Source organism: Dasypus novemcinctus, chromosome 22 (assembly GCF_030445035.2).
Source record: "Dasypus novemcinctus isolate mDasNov1 chromosome 22, mDasNov1.1.hap2, whole genome shotgun sequence".
In the NCBI taxonomy this organism is placed as follows: domain Eukaryota; kingdom Metazoa; phylum Chordata; class Mammalia; order Cingulata; family Dasypodidae; genus Dasypus; species Dasypus novemcinctus.
The window spans coordinates 57,432,719-57,459,074 of NC_080694.1; the positions used below are offsets into that span (position 1 = coordinate 57,432,719).

The window sequence follows — 26,356 nt, forward strand, 5'->3', positions numbered from 1 at the left end:
TGCGGGGCAGGAAAGCAGGCCAAGTTCAGCTCCCACGGACCCTTTGTGAAGTTACTTAAGGAGAAAGTCTCACAAAGCAGCGAAGCCAGGAAGTGGGGATGGTGTGGGTGGGTCAGGAAAGCAGGGGGAGGTCCCATGGTGACAGATTTGCAGCAGACCTAGAGAGAAGCCCACCCAGATGGGAGTGAGCAGGAGGTGGAGATCTCTAGGAGTCGTGTCTGGGAAAGACCAGATCCCGTGATTGAAAAAAAAACTGGGAGCTTGAAAGGCAATTGATGAAAAAATAAAGAAGAGAAAACAGGTATAGAAATATGAGGGCTTCTGGGTAGCACGAGGAGATGTTCTTCTAAGTAAGGCATAACCTCCTTTAAGCAAACCTCAGCAGATAGAAATCTCATTGAAATCCTGGGAGATAAAAGCACTGAGACACTGCAGGCGCCCATCCCCCGGGGAACGTCTGATTTAGTGTACCTAAGATTACAACAGAGCTGTCACTTGCTTTGAGCCAACAGAGGTATTATGACATGCTGTGAAAAAGTGGCATTTCCCCCGTCAAGTTAAGTATTTTAAATAAATGTGTTATTTTAAAATTTCCAAAGATGCATCTTCTTTAAGGCTAACAGCTTCATTGATAGGTGTTGTAAATCCAGATTAGAGAGGCAACTCGGTAGTTAAGGTGACTTTGGAGCTAGACTGCTTGAGGTCAACCCCGTGTGCCACGGTTCACTAACTGTACAACATTGGGCAAGGTATTTAACCTCTCAGTACAGCAGTTCCCTCTTCTAGAAAACAGGAGATACAACCATCCTCATTCATTGCGTTATTCAGAGGATTAAACAATTTAATATTTGTAAAGATTTTAAAACTCTCTGGCTAGAGCTATGGTAAGTATTTATTAAATAAAGCAACACATTTGCAGATTCGTTTTTCTTAAAATATGTGTAAACTTGTTTATCACCTATATAGCACTTCACCTAGAGTTTTCCTATATATGAAAATCCAGGGTTTTTTTTTTAAACCCATAAATCAAATAGTGAATTACTGGCTCTACTGAAGTTTCAACACAGGATTCTCTTCAATGGTAATTATGTTTATGTTTACTGAATGTAAAGATACAAGCCGGTTTATAAAAACATAGTTTAAGTACACATGTGTTATATCTATATATTAAGGTCTATTTCAACCTCAGCAATTAGGGCAATGCACATATAAATGACTCATGCAGAATGTATATCCTCCTAATTTACCCGATTCTTACATTTAGATAGCATTTTTAATTGCCATGTGTGCTCACATGTGTCATTTGACTATCAAGACAACCCGGCAAAGAGGGAATAAGGCCTATGGAAGGAAAGAAGACGCGGCTCAGGCAGGCTAGATAACGTGCTCGAGTCCTCGTAATCAGGAGAGGCAGGGGTGGGCCACGGGTCCCAAGCTTGAAGCTGTCCCCAAAGCCACAGTCGTTTCCTTACACAATTCCGCCATGCTTTAGGGATTTGCTCACAGTTGGAGCTCAACGAAATATGTGTGAATTTATTGAGCTCCCTTCCCATCAATACCCTTTGGGTTCTTTGGGGACGGAGACTCCGTTGGAGAGAAGGAAAGGAAGGCAGAGCTCGAAATTTGCAGGTCCAATCACAGCTCAGGCAGGTCCGCCGTTTGGAAGGAAGCAAGCAGAGAAGCCAAACTTTGCGAGTAGCTTAAAAAGAAACATGTAAGGCCTTTAGGTAATAATAATGTGTCAATATTGGTTCATTGGCTGTGACAAATGTACTACAGTAAAGTAAGATGTTAACAAGACTCTCTGTACTACCCTGGCAACTTTTCTGTCAAACTATTGTAAAATAAAAAGTTTATGTAAAAAGAAAGAAATATACTCTTCCACCAGGGTTGCTGCTTACTTCCTCATAGGGATGTTCCCGGGTTGGTCTCTTTTTTGGAAAGGATAAATCTAGAAAGTCAACCAAATAGTCGTATCCTCCAGGAAAAGGGTTAAAGTCTTCATCTGTTTCAATCACCTGCAAATGATAGTGTGGCAAGGGGAAGAAACATATCATTCTGGTGGTTAAGGACTTTTAAAACAGTCTAGAATATGTAAGACCCAAATGCTCTTAAATGATCACAATGAATTGGAAATTAATATAGAATCAATCTCTCTCTCTCTCTCCCTCCCTCCCTTTTCTGAATTGATAGCATTCACATCCTTGTCTTCTACACTAGCAAAACTGCTTTATATCACTAACATCAAATATATAGAAAAGGCTATCCTTATCTTAAAGACTATTTAGCAGTGCAACCTGAAATAGCACCATTAGTTTGCAGGTTAGGAAACAAATACAATGAGGATTGTTTCTCACCATAACATAACAAACACAGTGAAAACTCCAAAAATGTTCTTTTCCATACTAATTGTACAACCAAAAGTACCATAAGACCAGTGTTTCCCAGTCTTTGGACTTCAAAAACAAATTCTTGAAAAATATGTGGGAACCAGTATAGGTATCAAAATTTTGGCAAGTGAGAATTTTTGAAAACGTTCTTCCATTTACTACCTCCACTAGCTCCTATCCTTTTATTTCACTAAAGGGAGACTGTTTTAACTCATCAAAATCAGAAAAGACATCATCTTGGAATAGGAGAGTTCATCCCAAGAAAAGAGAGTTGACATCTTTCTACCAGCACTGTGATGGTTAGGCTAATGTGTCAACTCAGTGAGGTAATCGTGCCCAGTTGTTTGGTCAAGCAAGCACTGGGCTAACTGTAATGCAAGGGCATTTATGGGCTTTAGTCATTGGTGAGTTTACTGCATAGATGGCTGATGCCATCTGCATCAACCAGGGAGATTGCTGTCAGCAATGAGTGATACTTTATCCAATCAGTCAAATGCCTTAGAAAGGGGAGTGATGTCAGTATTCAGAGAGAATTTCCCAGCTCGTCTTTGGACAGCCAACGTCTCGCAGAAACTCATCAAGGACCTTCAGTTGACTTTCATCAGAGCCCCTGGTTTGCAGCCTGCCTGGTTTGCAGCAGAACCGGGACTTGTGCATCCCCACAGTCACATGAGAGACTCTTGTAAAACCTCATTCCATTGACAGATAGCTCCTATTGATTCTGGTTCCCTAGACAACCCTGACGAAGGCAAGCACTCATCCTCAAACTCAGACTCACTTCACCATTGACCAGTGAATAATTACCACAGACCGGCATTGACGTCCAGGTAGGGTTTTGGGAATCACTGCTTTGGGGAAATGAAAGTGTTGTCTGGTACAAATGGATTTGGAAATAGTCCTCGTTCTGAGGATAATCAATTCCGGCCTCCAAACTTGTGAGGGAGGTCCGTTTCCTGAACTTTGCTCCCCATACAAAAAAGCCAGAGGTTACTCACCCACTTGGCAGTCACTCCCAGCCCGTTTCCGGGCCACCCCCCCCCCCCCTTCTCTGGCCCCCCTGGCTCTCAGGACTCGCAACCAGCTCTGGTGACCAGAGCCTGCCCTGAGCCATTCGGCTGGCGGCTCTATGTGCTGGGGCGCAGCGCGCCTCCAAGTCCAGGCGCCTGGTTTGTGCAGGGTGGGCCTCGCCACAGCTGCAGAGAAGAGCTCCCTGCTTCTTTCTCACCCTCTTTAGAGGAGTGGGGCCTGCCAGGCTCAGAAGCAACTCAAGTAAAAAACCGCACAGTGACCGGATGTAAAAGAATGCTCCAGAAGAGAAACCAAGCTGGGATCCAAACGACTCCCTACGTTTCCAAACCAGTACAGTTCCTTCTTTGCTTCCTAACTTTTCTTTCCTCATCAGGTCTGTTCTTTGTCTGGTAGTCAGGAGGGCTTCATGAATGCTTATTGGAACACTGTGGAGTTCTCCTATATTTCAATAATACAAGAAAGCAAAGGGAAAAAAGCTTTTTACTTAGCAGCATACCCTGACCACAAGATTATAATCCTTAAATCCAGCCCATGTGAAGTACTCTTTTATCCAGGACGAGTGAAGGAATATTTCATCCCCTACAGCGGCTTTCAGGATTTGCAGGTAGGGTTCAAAGTCCCACGAATCCTTGTAGATTTTAGTCCCTGCAGGAGGAGCTGCGATGCCCTTGCTAAAAGACACAAAGGAGAAAGAACCGTCAAAGATGAAAGCAACACATGTGGACCCAGAAGGCAAAAGTTAGCACTTAAATATGAAAAGTCCACCCAGACTTGGTAGTTTTCAGACTGCTCAGATGATTCCCAGGAGCCCCACAAAAGTGAGGGGAGGAGAGGACCCCCCTGCCTTACCCAGAGCAGCTCCGATTAATTGCTTAGTGTGACAGGCTTCCAATTATGATTTCATTTGAAGGAACAAATCCATGGCTAAAAAAGCAGTTTGAAAACCAGTGATTTGGACCTTCTTGGCCCGTATAACTCAATTAGGAAAACATTGAATATAATGTGGTCATATTGGCTTTGTGGGGATCTGCACAGCTTCCCCGCCCTCCCCCCCACACACACTTCTCCATCCAATTAGAATATAAGTTCCATGAGCATAACAACCACGACTGACTGGCACCTAGACAGTGTCCATAGATATCTCAACAAATGTTTGTTGAACATATGGATGACTTTGAGCTATCTTTCAGATTTATCTGAATTTTGGGTCTCTCACACAGGGTCATCTTACTGTGCCAGTCAAACCGCAGCAGAGAGGCAGCTTAGCCATTTCAGCCCAGACAGCTGTATGGAGAGCACAGCTCTGCCCACGCGATGTGAAGACAGATCATTGCATGAAACACGGACTCTTGAATCCTTGGAATGGACTAGAAGGTGATCTCGACACGGGAGATGTTCTATTATGAAACTCAGAATGGGAAGGAGAGAACTAAGCTTCTAGTCAAGATTTGGCAGGGAATGGTAAGTTTCTGGGTCCCTCTTCCCACAAACGCTTTTAGTCCACTGCTTACCCATGGTTTCTAGAACAAATTATTGACTGAATCCTCAAGTTTTAACTTCAAAATGTATCCCATATCTTCTTCTCCCACTCCCTGCCCTTGTCTCCCTTTAGGCCCTCACTATCTGCTCCTGGATAAAGGCATGGCATCCCAGCTGGCCGCTGGGACCCCAGTTCTTCTACCTTTCTCCAGGGCATTTTTCCCAGCACAGCCGAAATGCTTTTCCTAAAACGCAACTCGGTGCAGCGCCTTTGCTTTATAACTTTCTGCAGATCCCCCTGGCTTGCTGTATCCTGTTCCTGTGCCTTCATCACAGCCATATACCCAGGTAGATGGGAAGCTTCATGAGGGCATGGACCTCTCCCAGCTCTGTCCTCAGTACCTGGTAGGATGCCTGCGATACAGAAGCAGCTGCGCAAACAGTTTTTGAAAGGATGTCACACTTCCAGCATTCACCAGACCCCTGATACTGTTTATACTCCTTTGGGGCACATGCCATTTCCTCTGACAGGGATCTCTCTTTCTCTTTCATTATTCTACTTGCAACTCCCTCCTCATCTCTAAGAGTGAGCTCAAATGTCAGAAATTCTTTGGCTGCATTTCTTGCCCTCGCCTGTCCCCTTCTCCCCTCACAAAGCAGAGTTAAGCATTTAGTCCCTGGGAGTCTTTTAGCACAGAGTCCACCTGTTGACTCTTGTTCCCCAGAAGGCGAAGGTATGACACAACGATCCAAATGCAGGTGCCTGAGATCTGCCTCCGATCTACTGAATAGACTCTGGGGACAGAGGCCGGGGTCTGCATTTGTACAAGTTCCTCACGTCACTCTGACGTTCATTAAAATTTGAGAATTACTGCCAGAGGATGCAGCTGGCGGAGTGGACGGAGCTGAGTTTGGAGTGTTAGGCAAATGCCAGATGACTAAGGCTCTTGAGTGCCCTGCTAATCAGAGAAATAATGAAAAACCTCTCTCATCCCTGATCTGGAGAATAGAAGTCACTTTTCTCCTGAAGGTAAAAGGGAGACTCTAGAGAATTTTAAGCAGGGTAAGAAGGTTACTCTGGCAACAATGCAGAATGGGGGCTTTCGAGCATTTTGTGCATGATCCCAGTAAGGACCATATTTTACACCAGGATCCAGGATGCTCCCGTACCAAAGGGCCTAGAGTACGAACGTCTCAGGAAATAATATTTACCCTTGTTACATGCACTTGGGTATTTCTCATTCTATTCTATTCTATTCTATTCTATTCTATTCTATTCTATTCTATTCTATTCTATTCTATTCTATTCTATTCTATTCTATTCTATTCTATTCTATTCTATTTCATTCCATTCCATTCCATTCCATTCTCTCCCCTCCACTCCTCTCCTCTTCTATATTTAATATTTTAAAAAATCTTTAATTACAATTCATCATTGGATTGTGAACAGTAGTTTGGAAAACCCTGGCATGGAGGATGACTCAAAGGGGAGTGAGATGGAGGGACAGAAACAAGGCAGGGATCTAGGCTCTGCAGGGATCTAGGCTCTGCAGGGATCTAGGCTCTGCAGGAATCTAGGCGGGAAATCGTAAAAAGCCAAATGAAGTCCACAGCAGAGAGCATATAGATGAACAGTGGATTTGTGAGAGATTCACGAGGGATAACTGAACAGATTTGATAACCAGTTTAATATGGGAAGTGAGCAAGAGGGCAGAATCAGCTGGCTGTGAGCTATTAGTACCAACTCCGTGGAGGGAAGGCTGGGAGACGGGCATGCTTTTGACTAATATTACATACTGCTCTCCTCAAAGTTCAGTCCATTTCTAAAAAGGGGTGAGGAATGTATGATTCCAGTTGGCTCAGAACAAGGAATTATAAGAATTTAGGTTTGTGACTTAAATTGCTTTTCCAGTGCACTATAACTTGTTCAAATGTATTGTCTGTGGAAAAGGCAGTTGGGTAGCATTCATGCAAAAAAAAATTTAAATTAACTCTCATGCTTATTACTTTTTACTTACATAAAACAGCAGATTTTTTAGTTGTATCAATGGTCCTTAGTAGAAAAATCTTCCTCATCCTTTACATTTTGAGTAATTATTACATAGGATGAGAAATTTCATAGAAAAAAAACAAATCTCCTTTTTGGCTCTAGTATTGAGAGAGAGTTATTGAGTAGTTTATTTGAAGAGCAAGAATTTTCTATTTAAAAAGGTTGTGTGTAATAAGCAAAGTATATTAGCCAATAAAAACATAATATTACATCATTGTGTGAGGCAAGAGGTATTGCCTTTATTTTCCCATAATAAGAAAAATTCTTCAAGCATTTGTATCCTCTATCAATAATTAAGCCACACCTGTCTGTTGGGTCCTTTAGCATCCTGCCCAGATCAAGGGTGGCTCCAGGTCGTGGGGTCCATGTCACCACATCGGAGATTTTCTTGATAAGATTGTTGAGCTCATCTGGGTCATTTTTGATGTTTGTTTCCTTAATATATCTGAGAAATAAGAAGAGTCCCATTAAGACTAATCAGCACAGGCTGATTAGTACAAAGATTTTTTTTTTCTTTCTCTAGATTCCCACTACGAATTTCCCAGCACTTATCCCATGGAAAAAGACTATACTTGCGCTAATGTCACTAATTAAAGAAGAATGAATAGCCAAAGTGGGTTGTATTTACACTTCTTTTTTGAGTATAATCACATGGTAATTGGAATTGGAGTTAAATCCAATTATGTGGTGACGGACTATCAAGCCTAACGATTATAAATAGGCAGAGTAGCACACACTTGCATTTAATATTAATTAAAATATACCAACCAGTTAAATATTATTTGACAGGTATTATCTTAAGGGCTTAACACGAATTAACCTATTTTATCATCACAACACCCTCTTAATTTATAGAGAAGGACGTTCAGGCTTAGAGAGGCCATTGACTGGCCGGAGGTCACGCCACTAGTTGGCAGTCCAGCTCCAGCTCGCCAGCCAGTCTCCACACCCAGCCAGAGTTGGGCTCTGCCTTCACAGCGGGCCAGAAAGTTGGGGCTTGGCCCTGACTTTGGGAGTAAGGTCTGAAAAGTCTGTGCACTCACAGCCATTAAAAATCCACCTATTGCAAAAGAACATTCACATCCTCAGTTGTGACCTTTTTAAGATCTAGCTGCTAATTGTGCCACTGATTAGAGCTGGATAGCTCTCATACCCAATCCGAAGCCACAGTGTTTCTTGAAAAGCTATTACTCATCAATTTTAATATCATACAGAAAAGTGACAGTGGTGGTGTCGGGGCGGAAAGAGACAGATCTTGACCAAAAGGATTTGTTATTGTGTTTCATCTGATAAGGGTTAACTAAGTAGATATTTCTGTTAAAGGGACTTTTACTTAGCTACAACTTAGTTAACTAGGCTTGGTATATATTTTTAATCAGATAGACAAACAAAACCATATATGAGTTATGTTTCTATAGCAGTAAGGCGACTTACAGTATTGATGATCTCTGAATCAATTTTGCAGAGATGCATGAAGATGTCACCCCACCCAAAGAATTTAGTAGCTTTTCCCTTCTTACATACATTAATGTCTTCACAGTGGTGCAGACACTACCTTTTCAAGTCCTTAGTTTGAAGCACTGCCACCACCTTTGTCTCATCTTCTCACTAATTCTAGTCCAAAACTGGTCCACTAACTGGTCTGCTTTCCTCCAGTCTCCCCCTCTTCAAACCAGGAGACTATCAGATTACTCCTACTAAAAAACAATTCTACGGAATGTGAACGTCCTGGTAGTCACAAAGTTCTGTAACTTCTGGTTCTCTTTCTGTAACATAATAAGAAACTCAATACCTAGATGGCACCCTCTGAGGGGTAACTTAAAGGGCAACATTTGCAACTACTTATGGGACTCCTAATTACTTTACGTGGCAGCATCACATTAAGCAGTCAAGAATCTACCATGTTCAATTCTTCTCCAAGTCCTTCCAATTCCACCTACTTAATATTTCTTGACTCTCAATGACCTCCTCCATCCCCATGGTTTCCAAATGGGTTTCCAGGATCAAGGCTCGCTTTCTCCTTCTTACACACACACACAACCTGACCTCCCCAGGGCACATCTGATCACGTGCCTCTTCCTCAGGAGCCTCCTTTATGGGGCTTCCCATCCTTCAGGCTAAAGGCCAAGTCATGTATTAAGCCTTAGAACGCACTTCCCCATCTGGCTCCTGGGCCCTCCAACTCCTTTCATGCCTCCCTCAGGCCCCTTACTGAGCTGCAGTCTCTCAGCTCAGCATCTGTCCACCTGTTGGCCAATGCCGAGGCATCCCTTAAATCTTAGCATTCCTAGTCTGGTCTGGGAAGCTTCTCTGATGCCCATCGGTGTGCCCCTTGCCTCCAGAACATGTGTGTGTCATAATACTTATACTTCTGTATTATAATTGTTTTTTCTTCCAGGAGACCACAACTCTGAGGACAGACAAGCATTTCATCTCTAGTTCTCCAGTACCTAGTGCAGGACAGCTCAGGAAATGATAAATGAATGCATAATAAATAGCGTTGACCAAAAGAAATCCTCTTTTAACCTTAGGAGAACCTTTCTGGCAATATTTGGAAAATAGAAGAGGCTAAACATCAACAAGAAGGATAAAAGAAAGAAAGACATCTGTGATAAGTCACATTAAATGATTACAACTATGTAGATAAACCTTGGGAGAACATAGAAGGACTTCAAAGTGGTGAGTCACACTTAATAATGACCTCCCAGAGATGTTAGATATTTGGTCATCGTAAGTGGTGGTAGGATGAGAGTCCAAATTCTTCACACACTGCTTCTCCTTCTGTACTGTGCTGCCTCTAGCTGAGGGCAATCCTTACAGAATTTTATCACAAAACTTTGCTCAAGGACTGGTTTCCTTATTATCCAACAAATTTACAGGTAAGTTTATTCCCAGAATATGCCACACATATTTCCTGTCTGCAGCATAGAAAGTCCCTGCCCTTTATACACAAAATATTCCCAATATCTGCGTCATAAAGTTGATCTTTGTAAAGCAGATGGTACATATGTATAAAAACGATATTATGTTAGAGGCCGAGTCACTACATGTACTCAGGATCAAATAAATTCTATAGACAGTCAAAAGCATCATAAAAGCAAAGTTAAAACATCTATGCGATTTTGCTAACCCTTTAAAATGATAAAACTATGCCCCAAATACTATGAAATGGATAGATATCTTTTTTATATTGTTATTTCAAGGGGTTGTGCATCCTATAAAATACGCATGTAACACAACTTGATTGTACCATATCTATTGCTTAAACAAATAACGCTAGTTTTAACTAGCTTGGGTGTTCTTTAAGAATAACTGTGTTTGCATTTCAAAATGTTTTCAAATTTACTTAGATCCATTTTTTTAAACTTTAATTTCTGTGCATGTGTGTGCAGTTCTATGAGTTTTAACACATTTATAGATTCATGTAACTACCACCACAGGTGGGATCCACAAGTTCTATCACCCCCAAAACTCCCTCGCCCTGCCCCCGCTGCTAACCCCTGGCAACCACTGATCTTTTTTCCATCTCTGCAGTTTTCCATTTCCAGGATGTCATATAATGGCTTCTTTTACTCAGCATAATGCCTTTGAGAGCCATCCATCTTGTTGTGTGTATCAGTAGTTTATTATTTTATTGTTCAGTAGAATTCCATGGGATGGATATGCCATAATTTGCTTATCCATTCATGTATTGAAGGACATTTGGGTTGTTTTGGTGATTATGAATTGAGCTGCTTATAATGTATACAAAGTTTTGTGTGGACAAAAGTTTGTTTCCCTTTCTTTAGGGTAAGTACCCAAGAGTGTTATTTCATAGTGGTTTTAATTTGTATTCCCCAATGGCTAGTGCTGCTGGTGATCTTTTCATATGTTTATTTGCCATCCATGTATCTTCTTTGGTGAAGTACCTGTTTAAATCTTTTGTCTATTTTTTATTAGGCTCTTTGTTCTCTTATTATTAACTTCTGAAAGTTCATTATACATTCTTGTTCTAATTTATTAAGGTAGAAGCTTGGAATTATTACTTGAGACCTTTCTTCTTTTATAATATAAGCATTTAATTCTATAAATTCCCCTATAAGCACTGCTTTGGATATATCCTATACATACTGATATGTATATTTCTTTTTTTCAGTTCACAATATTTTCTAATTTCCCATGAGACTTCTTCTTTGGCCCAGGGATTACTTAGAAGGGTTTTGTTTAATTTCCAATTATTTGGAAATTTGCCAATTATCTTTGTCTTGATTTCTAGTTTAATTCTATTATGATCAGAAAACATACTTCGCATGATTTCAATTTTAAATTTGCTAAGGTTTGTTTTGTGACCAAGGATATGGTCTCTCTTGGTGAATATACTTGCAAAGAATGTGTGTTCTGATGTTTTGGGGTGGAATTTTCTATAAATGTCAAGCAGATCTAGTTGGCTTATGGTATTGTTCAGTTTTTCTATACCATTGATGATTTTCTGTGTTCTTATTCTTTCCATTACTGACAGAAGAGAATTGAAATCTCCAACTATAAATGGGTGTTTCCTTTTTTTCCCCTTCAGTTCTATCATGTTTTGCTTTATGTATTTAGAGGTCTGATGTTAGACACATACATATTTAGGATTGTTATGTCTTCTTGATGAATTGATCCTTGGTGAATTGGTGTCATTATGTAATGTCCCTCTTTATCTCTGGTAATTTTTCTTGCTCTCAAGCTTATTCTGTCTGATATTAATATAGCCACTCCAGCTTCACATCTTTTTCTACTCTAGTACTGTTAGCTTACCTACATCATTATATTTCAAGTAGATTTCTTATAGACTGTATATGTATTTGGGTCTTGTTCTTTTATCAATTCTCACAATCTCTGTGTTCCTATTGATGTGTTTAGACTATTCATATTTTTTAAAGAAACAATCATTTCATTATATTTCAAAATTTTGTGGTCATGAATCCATTGGAGTTTGGATAACCAATTCTTTTGTTTTACATGACACTCACTGGGATCATTTCATGTTATTCTGGTGAGGGCAGGGCTGGTCTGAAAGGTTCAAGATGGCTTCACTCGCATATCTTTAGACCAACTACACTTAATGTAATTTTTTATAGGGTTGGATTTATGTCTACCATTTTATTATTTGTTTTCTGATGTGTTTTTTTGTTCCTCTATTTTCCAGCATTTCTGTCTTCTTTGGGGTTTTTAAAAAATGTTTTTTAGTATTCCATCTAGTTTACCTTTTGACAGTTTTACTATATCTTTTTGTGTTTTTCTTTAGTTGTTTCTCTATGGGTTATAATAAAACATAGTTGGGAAGCAGATGTGGCTCAAGCAATTGAGCTCCCACCTACCACATGGGAGGTCCCAGGTTTAATTCCCAGTGCCTCCTGGAGAAGACAAGCAAGACAGTGAGTTGATGCAACAAGATGATGCAACAAGGAGACACAAAGAGGAAACACAATGAGACACAACAAAGCAGGGAGTGGAGGTGGCTCAAGCAATCGAGCACTTCTCTCCCATGTGGGAGGTCCTAGGTTTCGTTCCCAGTGCCTCCTAAAAAGAAGATAAGCAGACACAGAGAGCATACAGCAAGCACAAACAAGGGGGGTGAGATAAATAAATAAATCTTTAAAAAAAAACGTAGTTAACTTTTCACAATGGCCTTCGAACTAATATTTTGACCATTTGTGTAGAATGTTAAAACCTTTCCACTATATAGGACACTTTATGCTATGTACATTGAAAATCCCATCAGACAATGTTATAATTTTTACTTTCAACTATTATACATATGCTAAAGCACTGAACAGAAGACAAACAGTCTATTACATTGTTTTTGTTTGCTGAAGGCTGCCCATGCAATGTACCAGAAATGGGTTGGCTTTTATAGCGGGAATTTATTAGGGTAAACTCTTATAGTTCTGAGGCTGTGAAAATGTCCAAATCAAGGCATCATCAGAGATGCTGTCTCACCAAAGATTGGCGGCTGGCAGGTTCTGGACTCCTGCCATGTGGCGAGGCAAAATGGTGGCTGAACTCTGCCTTCTCCTCCAGGCTTGCCTTCTCCCCAGGCTCAGCTCTGGGTGATCAGGTATATGGCTTGTCTCTCCCCAAGCTACGTCTTTCTCCCTGGGCTATGTCTCTGTAGCTTTGGGCCGCTGGCCTCCAGCCTCTCTCTCAACTTCTTGGGGTTTCTTTGTCTTTCTGCCACTGTAGGCAAGCCTCTCTCACAGGGTAGGGTAAACGTAGCTCTCTTTCTTTGTGTGTCTCTGCTTTCAGTCCTCAGTTTCTATAATACTCTAGAAAGGGGGCTGAGCCCGACCCTGGCTGATGCCTCATTGAGGTAGTCCAATCAAAGGCCCTTAGAAGTGAGCTAAGCCAAAGTGATCTAATCAAAAGTCCCTTAACTGAATCTTATCAAAAGATCCCAAATAAAATACGTTTACATGCACAGGAATGGGTTAGCTTAAGAACATGTTTTTCTTGGGTCCACAAAAGGCTCAGGCCAGCACATAGATGTACCCAGATAGTTTCCATTTCCATTGCTCTCCCCTCATTTCTGAGGTTCCAAGGTTTTCTCTGGCATCATTTCCCTTCCATCTGAAGAATTTCCTTTAGCATTTCTTCTAAAGTGGGTCTGCTGGCAATGTCAGGGTTTTCCTTTATCAAGAATGTCTGTATTTTATCTTCATTCTTGAAAGATCGTTTCCCTGGATATAGAATCTGCATTGACAATTCTTTTCTTTAGGCATTTAAGTAATGTTGTTTTACTACCTTCTGGCCTCCATGGGTTCTGACTAGAAATCCACAGTTATTTGAATTGTTCACTGTAGATAATATCATCTCTTTCTCTGGCTGCTTTGAAAACTTTATCATTAGTTTTCAGCAGTTGGATTTTGTTGTATTGGAGCACTGATTTCTTTGTGTTTATCCTGTTTGGAGTTTGCTGTTCTTTTGGAATTTGTAAGTTTATGTCATCTTAAATTTGAGGAGGTTTCAGCCATTATTTCTTCAAATACCTTTTCTGTACCACATTTTTTCTCCTCTCCTAGGACTCCAGTGATAGAAATATTTGAGCTTTTGGTACTGTCCCACCAATCTCCGCACCTCTCTTACTGGCACGGCATAGCCCATGGCAGCCTCTCCTGGCTTCTCTGGTCTTGTAGACCTCCAGCCTCTTCCCGTGGCTTCCCTCTAGGTGGCTTTTCCTTTAAGGCCTTTGGTAATAGAATTAAAACCTATCCCTTAGGAAGCGAACTTGGCCCAGTGGTTAGGGCATCCGTCTACCACATGGGAGGTCCGCGGTTCAAACCCCGGGCCTCCTTGACCCGTCTGGAGCTGGCCCATGCGCAGTGCTGATGTGCACAAGGAGTGCCATGCCATGCAGGGGTGTCCCCACGTAGGGGACCCCCACGCACAAGGAGTGCGCCCCATAAGGAGAACCACCCAGCGTGAAAGAAAGTGCAGCCTGCCTAAGAATGGCGCTGCCCACACGGAGAGCTGACACAACAAAAAGAGACACAGATTCCTGTGCCACAGAAGCGGACAAAGAAGATGCAGCAAATAGACACAGAAAACAGACAACCGGGGTGGGGAGGAAGGGGAGAGAAATAAATAAATAAATAAAGTCTTTTTAAAAAGATTTTATCAAAACGTCCTATTACAATGGGTTCAACTTTACTGTAACTTGCCACAAGAAATTAACACAAAGTCCATTTTTGATGTTTACTTCCTTAAGTGACTAGCAATAGCAAATCAAAAGGGAGGGAGCTGCCAGATACCTATTTGCAATAGCAGTAAAGAAGGCTCACTGACAGCCCTTTAAATCAAAAACAAAAACTATAACAAGTAGACATCACACTTTACTGCCTGGGGCAAACAGCTTGGTAGACAGTACTCTCCTCCTTAGTAATATCCTTCAGCGGACCCTTGAAATGTCAGACAGTTACACCAGAATCTAAAATTTTGAAATGACTCAGATAGCTAGAAAAGATAAATTATGTTCTCTTACTCTTTTTGAGAAGCCAACCAAAAATGCTATACATGTGAGAAATATTTTCCCCCGAAATCATTATAAAATTTTGGTGTCTAGCGAGAGAAACTCCAGCTATTCTGATAGCTTAGCTCTCTGGAGTGGTTTTGTTGTAGCAGTTGTGAGAGGTTCAATTATTTGCGTATAGAAAGGCCAGGACTCGGGAATGATTTTGAGAAGGAAAAATGATTTATTGACGGCCGGCCGCACTCGGGAGCTTTCTGTTTCAAACCCCAGCCCTGAACAAGAATTTTGAGTTCCTTTTATACAGAGGAAGGGCTAAATTGTTCTTTGTTTCAGTGCTCAATAGGTTTGAATTAGCATATATGTCTTCCACATCCTAGGTAAGCTTTTAGCATGGACTTTATATATTCTAAATAAGCTTTTAGCACATTTGGTTTGCATTTTCCCTGAACATTTAAAGTTTATAGAGTTTGCACTGATAAACTGTTTCCTGGGACTGGAGTCGTTGCCATGGTTACCAAGGGTAGGGCTGCAGCCTCCCACCATCCCACACCCACAAGTCACAGACAGCTTAGGTTATCTCTTAAGAGACAAAGAGCCAATCACCCATAGCCCACATCAGTTTCATTCTCCAGAATGACCAAGTTCCTAAGAGTTCTGTACAGCTGAAGTTTTATTTTATTGATTGGTCTGTGTTGCTCAGAATTATTAAGTTCTCTAGTACAGTACTGCCAATAGAACTATAGTATAAACCACTAATGTAATTTTTTTTAGGAGGTACTGGGGATTGAACCCAGGATCTTGTACCTGCAAAGCAGGTGCTCAACCACTAAGCTACATCTGTTCCACCTATGTAATTTTAAATATTCTTGTAGCCACATTAAAGAAATCCAAAATTAAGCAGTGAAATTAATTTCATTGATTTTATTAAACCCAAGATATCCCATTTCAATACATAATTAATTTTTAAAATTATTGATGAGATAATTTACCTTTTCTGTACTGTCTTAGGAATCTAGTGTGTATTTGAAACTTAGAGCACATCTCAATTCAGACACTAAATTTTCATCAGAAATACTTGCTCAGTATTTAGGTTTCATTAAGTTCTCAGTAGAAAAAGTAAATTCATTGACTCAAGTTTTTCCATATATACCTAAAAGTTTTCCAATAATTGGATGTACTAAAATTCATTTATGTGCAATGTTGACATCCACATTGATAAAACTAGTTCATCTTTTTCAGAGGAATAATTGGTTTGACTTTGAAGCAAAAGCATACCAGTTTCAAATCTATACCTTCCAAGTTCAGTAAATTCAAATCTGGCGATGTGATACCAAAGAAAATGTAAACTACATTGTCAGATTTTGACTTTGATCACTGAATAGTTGCCAAATATTCTTTCTGTTTCAAGAAAATTCTGAATTGGAGTTAAGAATCAAGTTGTCCATGACTCACCCCATGAACACTGACAAAGAAAATAAGATCTCACATTCATTGTCTTCTATTTTCTTCAGCAGTTCTACTGGCTGCTGCTGATTCATAGCTTTTGTATGTTTACATGGAGTGATTTTAACAACTGTATCCATGACACTTCTCAGAGAGTCTGCCTCAGAAAAAGTAACATAAATGTTTTCAAAGTGTATCATACCATGAAAAGAATAATAAAGGAAACATAAACCTCCTCTATTAAGTTGCAATAAATCTGGATTTTTTACTCAACAGAGCCGAAGTTTTGAAAAACTAAATCCTTCATATTTAGTTGAAATTCTTCTTTGGGAGATGTAAGAGATTCAAAAATATTTTCATTAAGAGTTCAGGCTTTTAAGCTGCAAATTGACAGTATTTCTTCATCTAGTCAGAAGTCCTTTGAGACTATTTGCCAAACACTATTTATTAAATTATCCATCTTTCCCCCACTGATTTGAGATGCCTCCTAGAACAAAGCTGTGCATGAGTTCATTTTGTACTTTTAATTCTGTATCTCTGGCTGTTTATACAACAATCCCACAGTATTTGAATTTTAGAGGCTTTACAATAGGTTTTATTATCTGGTAATATATTTTCCCCACATTGCTCCTCTTTATCAAAAGTTTTCTAATTCTTCTTGTCTTTTTTTCCCCCCCTGTAATTAACTTCAGGGTCAATTTGTCTACTTCTAAAAGCACATACTATTATTTATATTGGAATCACACTAACTTTATTTATTAATTTAGAATAAATGTTATCATTTTGTTATTTAGTCCAAAATATAGTATGTCTTTCCATTTGTATAAATCCCCTTCTGTGTCATTCCATAGCATGTTAAAGTTTCTTTCATATAGACTTGAACATCTGGGGTTAAGTTTATTCCTAGGTATCTTTTCCTCTTTTGGTTGCTATTAGAAATGGGGTCTTTTCTGTAATTATGCCTTCTAACTAGTTTTAATTGTTTGGAATAGTTTTTTAGTTGATTCTCTTGAATTTTCTAGGTATGCAGTCTTATCATTTGGAAATAGTACAATATGGTTAGCTAAGTCAGAATGCTTTAGTGCTTTCCCAAGGTGGCTGACTCACTCCCCCTGCCCAGCTCCATATGTATATATTCTATTTTAGAGGATTTTTGTTGATTCGGTAGCTAAAATTTTCTATGTCTGTGGAGATGATTATAAGATCTGTGTTCTTAGATCAATTAATCTGTTGATTGTATTAATTCTCTTAAATTGAAAAAACTTGGATTCATGTAATGATATTTTGAATCCACATGTTCTTTTTCAGAGGTTACTTTTTTATTACTGAAATACATTGTAAAATCTTAATTACTATGTCTACAATTTAATCAAGAAGAAATGCTTTGCATTTACATCAGGGTCATATTGTAAGACCTGCTGTTACCCTATAGCAGAAAGGCTGAGTAAAACGTGGACCCTCTATAACTCATCTCAAAGAAACACTTTTATTCAGAGGCAAGCATTTCTGATTCAGGAGTAAGTTTCCCACTTTCCCTGGCCAGACCAGATCTTCAAGTGTTTCTGGTGTCAAATGGAAAGTAAGTGAAAATGTCTCCAAAGCATCTACAAGCTAAAAATCAGAACAGGGCTAATTAAAATAAAATCTGTGCTGGTCTAAATATACATCTTCAGCTTTTTCCTTTTTTAAAATATCATTTTTATTGCAGATGATATTTTAAAATAACTTATATTTTTAGTGTACTTTCTGTTAAATAACTGCAAGTTTGGAACTCAAATGAATATGTTTTAAAATTTTGTTTTCCTTGATTCTATTGAAATTTAAACTAACTCCTATTTTATCTAACCAAGTTATAAATGAGGTAAGTTTCAGCTAAAAAAAAAAATCCATGACAAAAATAAAGTTAACCATTCCAAGAGTACACAAAATCATAATGCCCTTCTCATAGTCTGAGTTTACAAATTTATAAGTTAACTATTGTGTATCCAAGAAAAGTTTGCTATGTAATTTAAAAGCAAATACTTCTTGCACTTTTAAATCAAATTATGTTGGGAAATATAGGACGAAAATCTTGGCAAAAATTGTTTTTGGTAACAGGAGACAATGCAAAGTGAATCCAAATGGAACCTAAGACCAGTGTTTAAGGTTTCTAACTTCTAAACACATACACATTACCTCTCTAAAAATTATTTTGGTAGAAAATTGTACAGAATAACTTTGTTGCTGTAAATAAAGAGGACAAATTTCAATTATGGCCTGATAGCTAACAGCTTTTAAAAACTTGCATAGCCAACGAACAGTTTTCTAAAACATAGACATGTTTGCACTAAAAGCTCCTTGCTAAAAATCAACTGTACTTAAATGGGTCTTACTGAAGAAATCATTTAAAAAGTGAGTACAATGGTGCTACAACAATAACATTACTACTGATAAAAAATACAGAAGAGATTATTGCTCTACTTTCCCCATAAACACTATCAAATGTTGAACTTATGCAACCCTAAATTACTTTTCCTCTTACTGAATTTCATTGTTTCACATACTTCTACAGTTTTTAATTCAGCAAAGGATGAATCTTAAAAATCTGTTCAGTAAGAATTCCAAGTATTTAAATGTGTAGCTTCACATTAGACTGCCACGTTTTGCTCTTCTTGCTTTCCAAATACACAAAAACATTATACATATTTTCTCAAAAATGAAATAAGGTGTCCACATTTAAAAATTAAAGCCTACAAAAAATTCCAGAGCTAGTGACCCAAAGAGATCTACTATTCCAACGTCCAAAACATTTAAATGAAGTCCATTTGCAGGTCTTGTTCTTGTTTTCTTTTCAATGGACTACTATATTTATTGAGATGAAATCACATTATTTTCAGGTCTTGAGTCAAGTGTACACAACTCTTTTTCTACACATTCATTAAAAAAGGAGACTAAGTTGAATGTGCTGAGGAGCTAGCATTCAGTTGGAGTTTGCAGAGTGATCTCGAAGAAAACTAGAGAAGGGATTTCCTTAGTTGGTTTCCAAAGCTTGATAGACCAAAAACAAACAAAACCCTGCCACTAAAAAACAGCAACATTTTTATCCACACAGGAATAGAATGTTCCTTTTTTGTCTTTTCTGACACTTGACATCTGCCAAGGGAACATACTTAGATGAGAAAGACTCCTCCATGCTGAAATCCCTGAGTTCTACTGGCCAGTCCAGAGTGCCTTCTTTGATTGGCAGGCGACAACCAGCACGCCTTCCTGTTGGTGCAGGTGCTCCAAAGGGAAATGATTCTTTAAGAAGATCCCTTTCAACTCTTTGTTCCCCCATCTCTTCTCCCACTTCAGCTCTCATCAGTGGTTTCTTTGCTGTTCTTCTGGAAACATCTGAGAATTCAGTGGTTGGCAAAATAGGAGCTACATGCTTGAAATTTCCAGTCACCCTCTGCAGCTAAGGGTTTCACTGCTTGAAGTCATGGTAGTTGCAGCTATGGGAGTATTCTCTAAAATTACTGCACCGTCTCTACCAAAATGTCCTGAGGTTTCCACCCTTTCCCTTCGAGTTCCTCTCGACCCTCTTGTAGATTCCCTAGGTAATGCCTGCAGAGGTCCGCCTTCTGAAGATCCACTTGTCCCTTCAGTCTCAGTTCCTCCACTTGGAAATACCTCTGATTGGGTTCAAATCTTCGTTGCATGAGTATCACTCCTGGAGTGTTTGCTGTGCCTTTTAGTGGTTCTGCCTTCTCAAGCTTGAGCTCAGCTTGAGCATCTTCTTCCTCATCACGGCATCTGCCAGTCGTTACTCCCATTCTGCCTTGTATTTTTTGCTGAAGAAGAAATTGTTGGCAGAAGTGTAGATGCACTTGATTTTGTTCCTTGTTCCCTCTTGATTCTGTTCCTTGTTCCCTCAGTTTCAGCAGCTTTTTCTCCTATAGCTTCCTGCTTGTTCCTGCAAAAGGACCAGGATTCACTCTGTATTCAGCAAGTTGATCCAGAAGATCTTCATGAGTGAGCTCTGTTACATTTAGATCATCTTCATCTTCTAATCTTGGTTTAACCCCCACTTATTTTTCATTATTAATTGAATGTATTTCTGAATATAGTTGATAGCACTTTATTAAGATTATTCTTAAAGGTTGGTCTGTAGGGTTTTCAGTTCCATTTTTGTCAGATTTTAGTATCAATGTTCCACTCAGTTCATAATTTGGAATATTTCTTTTTTCTTTCTTATATCACAGTTCATTTAAGTCAGGGTTTCTCAACAGCGGCACAATTGCTATTTGGGCTGGATAAATCTTTATCTTGTGGAAAGCTGTCCTGTGAATCACAGGATGTTCAGCTGCAGCCACGGCCTCTATCCCACTAGACACCAGAAGTGACCCACAGTTGTGACACCTCAGAATGTTCTGGACATTGTCCAATGTCTTCTGGAGGCTAAAATCACCCCTGATTGAGAACTATTGCTCTAAAACTAAAGAAAAATACTTGTCATTTTCTATATTTTTAACTCTATTGATCTCTGATTAGTGGGGATTAATGGAAGAGCATTCACTTTTTGTAAAATATCTTTCTTGTCTTTTCCTTATGTTAGTCTAACAAAATACCCATACCTGAAATAATCTCTTTTGCCATCTCTCAGTATAATAATGGTCTTATTTTTATGCATGTCTTCAAGCCATTTCATTATTGGTTGAAGTTACAATCATTGAAAATAGTTTGGGACATTGAATTTTAATTTCAGGTGGCTAATCTAATCAATTATTTGTTGACTGTAAAGGGGAAGCTTCCTATCATATTCCTCAGTATTTGCTGAAAACATAGCTCAATGTTGCCCACTTTATTATTTTAGAACAATTTTCCACCCAGTAGTTTTTTCTTTGTTGAAGCACATTGGAATTATCATGCATCATGAAATTTGCAATGAACTTTCTCTTCTAGTCTCTTTTTCTCTTTACTGCTCCAACTTTAATACAAGTTTTTGCATCTGCACTCAGTTCTGCATAATAAATGCCTTCATTTTAAATGTGTCCATATTTTTCTGAACTAGAAAATTTATTTATGTTACAACCTAATATAATAAGTATTTCAATTTAGTTACCAGTTAACAATTAATATAGGTATTACTTTAACATGAGCTACCTACATAAAATATTCAGTTAAACACATTTCAGTATTACATCAGTGCATGTAATGTTTACATATAATACGAGAAATAAAACAATCCACATATGCTACATGCATGATACGATAAAACAATAGTATCTTACACAATGCAATGTTTAAAGTGAAATGTAGTCCTACCAAAAAATCTAGTTGCATTTAACAGAATATATTTCATACTGCTTCAGTTTTAAAGTTTAAATCTAAATTACTTTGAATTAAAAATATAGTCTCTCCAGCCACATTTCAAGTGCTCATTAGCCACATGTGGTACGGTGGTTGCCGTATTTGGACAAGTCAGTTCTAGTGGGTCTAACCAAAATTTCAAAGGAAACTAGTAACCTTGCAAATATTTAGTTCAGAGATCACATACAGTTAGCAATATATGTAAAATTTTCCATATTTTCCTTTTCATCCAGGGAGTCAAATTTTGAGTTAAAAAAGAAAGAATTTTGCCTGCTCACTACCTGGAAGTAGCAAAGTCCTGGAGAAGAAAGAGGGACATTTGGCATCTAAAGGTAGTTGTTAAGATTGACCAAAACAATGTTTTTCAAATTTGAGGTTCTCCTGAACAGATACTCCTATTCAATTTAAACACATCTTTAAAAGTTAAGTGTTGATTCTTCGATTACTTGGTATCAAAGTGACCATGCAAAGAATCATAAATGTGGATACTCATATCTATGAAACCTTGTGGCAATAGTCAGTATTAAGGTGTCATGTGCTTCACCATTAAAATGAAAACCCAACACTTAAATATCCTCAAAGAAAATTCATGGACTTCAAAGAATACACTCGAAAAACAAGACCTAGAAGTTCTACTGCACAAGAAAAATCACTTAAGGTATTCGAAATATGAGAAGATAACTTGAAATTTAATAATGCTATTACTCTATTCTGGGATACAATGTGGTGTAGAGAAAAGAACTTGCAGCTAGGTATGTCCAATTCTCAACTCCAGTGTTTCTGACAGGGTGACTTTGGACTAATCCTTTAGCCTCTCTGAGTTTCAGAGTCCCCATTTGCAAAAGAGGCATAATATTACCTACCTCACAATGCATTGCAAGGATTAATTTAGATGATGTAGTTTAAAGCTCCTACTTCAGTTCTAGTCACATATTTAATATTGATCAGTTGCCTCCCTCTTTCCCAGGGGTCCTTTCAGAAAAAATCTATCTGAAGGAACCCTGTTCGCCAAGCTTGGCTCTCTTTCTTTTATTCATGCTCTCTGTTCCCAGGCAGCTTGTTAACTTCCAGATTCCTACTTCATCACTCTCGTTCTCATTTCATGTTGCACTCACAGCTAAATAACTCATGCTGGCATGCATCAACTTATGCATAACAATATTCAACCATACTTGTCTGATGGGTAGGATTCCACAAAATATCCAGCAAAGGGACAAAAAATTCGAGGTTGCAGGTCCTTCACCAGCCGAGCCTTGTAGTTCAAGAGCTTCTTCCTTTCTGTTTTAATGAATTGAGCTTTCCATTCCTCTGAAATGACAGAGTTTGGGTGAGATTCTTCTCCTTTCAGAAATAATAGAAAAACAGAAGTTCCCATACAGTGGAACTTTTTCAGAAAAATTGATACACAACTAAGTTAGAAATAGAGCAAAACTCTATGCCATCAATGAGGATCCCCGCTCCACCTTCTGTTTGTTTGTGTGTTTTTTTGGGGTTTTTTTGCAGATATCAATTGATTACTAAGGAGAATGTTACCAGACTGGCCAAATGCACTGAGCCCTCTTCTTACTGATGTCAACTCATCAGGATCCTAGCTGACAAAACAGGGTGGCATGCATTGTTGTATCTTGTATGTGTGCACATTTAAAAAGTGCTACAGTTCTTTCAATTGTTACCATTTTGTTAACATGGAAATGGCTTTATTATTTTAGTAGTTTATAACAGTAAAGCATTTTCATCATAACCTGGCAATGCCCAGTGGTTGAAAGCATGGATGTTGGAGTCAGTTACAATTCCGACAAAAATCCAGCTCCACCCCATATATTGGTGGGCAAATAACCTAACCTCTTTAAATCTGTTTCTTCTCTGTAAAATGGAATAGTGATGCCTACTTCACAGGATTGTTCTTTTGTCATTTTCTCTCTCACCCATTCAACTAATATTTATTGAGCACCTACTAGGTGCCAGGCATGGTTCTAGGTACTGGGGAAACAAGTGACGAGCAAGCCAAAGCAGGTCATTGCTCTCATGGAGGGTTTATTCTACTGTGAGAAGCCAATAATTGAGCAGTAAATAAATAAGATCATTTCACAGAGTGATATGCTAAGTCTTGATTATCTTTGTGTTAATTCACATAGCATTTAGCAAAAGTGCCAGACCTGCTGTTCTATATTACTTCAGTAGAAAATATTACCAGTAAACTTTCCGCCACTGAAAGTCATTGGAAAACCTGATGCTCCTCCAGCAAAATCACTCATCATCAGAGCAACCTTCCCAGGCAGCCTTCCCCCGTTGGGTCTGGTACAGTCCACGGTATTGAGTATTTTATGGCCTGTGGAGAGAAAAAGGGGATAGGGGTGTTCAAGATGGAATCTTTAATGTCATATTTGAATTCCCCGAGTCCACAAAGTCTTCCATGTATAGTCTGTAATAGGTGACTCATCTGATTGCAGAAGTGCTTATGTCCAAGGAAAAACAGAGTCTAAGCCTAAAGTCTTAAACAGCATATTCTGAATTTTCAAAATGAATAAACTCATCCTGTTTGATTCAGCGGGTTATGAGTATCTCATGGGAACAGTTAGCCTGGCTCTACGCCAGGATGGTAGACAGGCTGCTTTCCTAACCTTAGCCAACTGTCTCCAGATGTTGAGCTCAAAGGATCCAGGGGAGAGAGTAACCAGATCAGCACAAATCCCTCAACCTTTTGCAAATTCCATTCAAAGCTCGCAGAAAATAGTGGAAGTGTATGATTATAGCATATGATCATATATCAATAAGAAAGGGAAAAAGACATTTATTCAACGAAGGCAATTTTGAAGAAATTACTATCAGTGCAATCTGAAATATCTGTTACCTTTTGAGAAGAATTTTGTACCCATCACTATGTAGACTCCACTACTAGTCACTTGTTTTCTGGAAAGATTATCTGAATCTTTCTAACACAAGGACATAATATACTATATTCTATTAAAGTAAATAGAAAAGAGGATGAAGATAGGATGAAATTTCAGGTAGTTATTATTATCCTTTCCATAAACAGTGTTTTTCTTTTTTTTTTTTTTAATAAATATAAGGAAGTACCTTTGTACTCCACAATAATGCAAGTGTCCATTTCAGGATGAACACCGTCCATTAAGATCATGAATCGGAGATGCTTGTCCACCTGGGATTTAACAATAAAATGAACATCTGAGTATGTCACTTTGGATTTTAAATCAAGATTTGAGAAGGATGTCACCTCTTCTGGAAAAATTGGTCTGTTCGTTCCTTAAATTGGAGGAAATCCCCCTTGTGCAGAACCAGATTTATTAGCCTGTGCCAATAGAGCTCTATTACAGTTAAATGGAAAGAAAACAATCCTTTTCTGCCCCTGGTAAAGGCCCTCCAACATTTGCAGCTCATGTAAAGGTTATATTTATACAGTCCCAAGTAAAGACAAAATCAATCACATTTCTTTCATCTCGAATTGACGACCAAACCCAACTTTCACCCCAGAAAGTATAACTGGAAGATGTGAAAAGATCGCAGATATCTGACCTGCTGCCATATTCCAAAGGGCACTACATTGATATTAGTCAACTGGACACCACTGTGACTCAGATTCCAAAATACAGGTCTTTCCGTGTTTCCCACATAAATGGGAATATCTGGCCGTCTCTCAGCAAGCTTCTTCAGGGTAGGGTAACTAGGATCAAAAGGACAGAAAGGTGAAAAATAGGATCATCAAACATAACGGCCCGTTTGCTCCTTATGCGTACAGGTTAACTGAGAAGCAAGGAACTGATAACACCACACTACCAGCAGAGTCTACAGAAGGGTTTCTGCTCAAGGCTTACTGTCATGGTGAGGGCAGTCTTCTGGAAGATACTTCTTGATTGTTAAAATATACCATTGACCACGACATGCATATCAACCAAGTGTGCAAGGTCCTCCTTCTCCCACCTTCCACACCATTGTTGCTTTGAGTAAGGGTAGCTCTAAGGGGAGGCACAGAGCAGAAACAGTCATGCTGAAGACATGGCTTGTTTTAGAGGTGAGGAAAGCTATTCAGAAACACAACTACCAAGTAGCAAATTCATCTTCAAATTCGGGGACTCTGATTCTAAACGTAGTGCTTCTTCAATGAGAAGACAGTTCCTAACTTTAATGAATGTACTCTGTGGTGGAAGAGTCAGTCTTGTATGCAGGTTATAATGTAAGGAACAATAAGATAGGTATCATAAGAAAAGTATAAACAAATTCTGCACATTAGCACTTATCAACTGTAATAATATTTGAATTCTGGCACTACGTTAAAAACTGTTCAAATAATGAGCAAATGGGGAATGTTTTTCCCCCAAACAAAGGATTCAAAAATCAAGAGTTCTTTCATTAAGCCATCAATCTCTGGGTTCAGCCACTATGTCCTGGGCTTTAAAGGATTCTAGGAGTTACAATATACTCTAAAGTGGATGTTAACTTTTTGCTACTTTTTAACTGCTGACAATTCTTATGGCATCTATTAATAATAATTATTATTATTATACTCACTATTTTGCATAATAAAATCACATTTCTTTGAGTAAAGACTGTTCACTAAAGTATATTGGTCTTTTCTCTTGTTTTTCTGAATCAGGGAGGTTTTATTTTGTAAATAAAAGTCAAAAGGGA

General features: G+C 38.8%; 1 protein-coding gene, 1 long non-coding RNA gene and 1 pseudogene across 10 annotated transcripts in view; 1 reads left to right on the top strand and 2 right to left on the bottom strand.

Moving 5' to 3' along the window:
• LOC111765015 (uncharacterized) overlaps positions 1-26,289 on the top strand; it is a 45,176-nt gene extending 18,887 nt beyond the window's left edge. For both annotated transcript variants that reach the window (XR_011647064.1, XR_002797479.2), the window contains exons 2-5: positions 4,640-4,880; positions 9,347-9,627; positions 21,943-22,041; positions 24,824-26,289. This is a non-coding gene — a long non-coding RNA (uncharacterized lncRNA). The remainder of the gene's footprint in view (positions 1-4,639; positions 4,881-9,346; positions 9,628-21,942; positions 22,042-24,823) is intronic.
• Positions 1-26,356, bottom strand: part of LOC101434737 (cytidine monophosphate-N-acetylneuraminic acid hydroxylase) — a 144,371-nt gene that overhangs the window by 8,215 nt on the left and 109,800 nt on the right. For all 8 annotated transcript variants that reach the window (XM_058285328.2, XM_058285330.2, XM_058285327.2 and 5 more), the window contains 7 exons: positions 25,244-25,391; positions 24,788-24,869; positions 23,901-24,038; positions 22,882-23,017; positions 7,253-7,393; positions 3,916-4,090; positions 1,902-2,018 (listed from right to left, as the gene is read on the bottom strand). In XM_058285328.2, the coding sequence (XP_058141311.1) occupies positions 1,902-2,018; positions 3,916-4,090; positions 7,253-7,393; positions 22,882-23,017; positions 23,901-24,038; positions 24,788-24,869; positions 25,244-25,391 (937 nt within the window). The remainder of the gene's footprint in view (positions 1-1,901; positions 2,019-3,915; positions 4,091-7,252; positions 7,394-22,881; positions 23,018-23,900; positions 24,039-24,787; positions 24,870-25,243; positions 25,392-26,356) is intronic.
• On the bottom strand, positions 11,070-20,427 carry LOC139437309 (lamina-associated polypeptide 2, isoforms beta/gamma pseudogene; annotated as a pseudogene).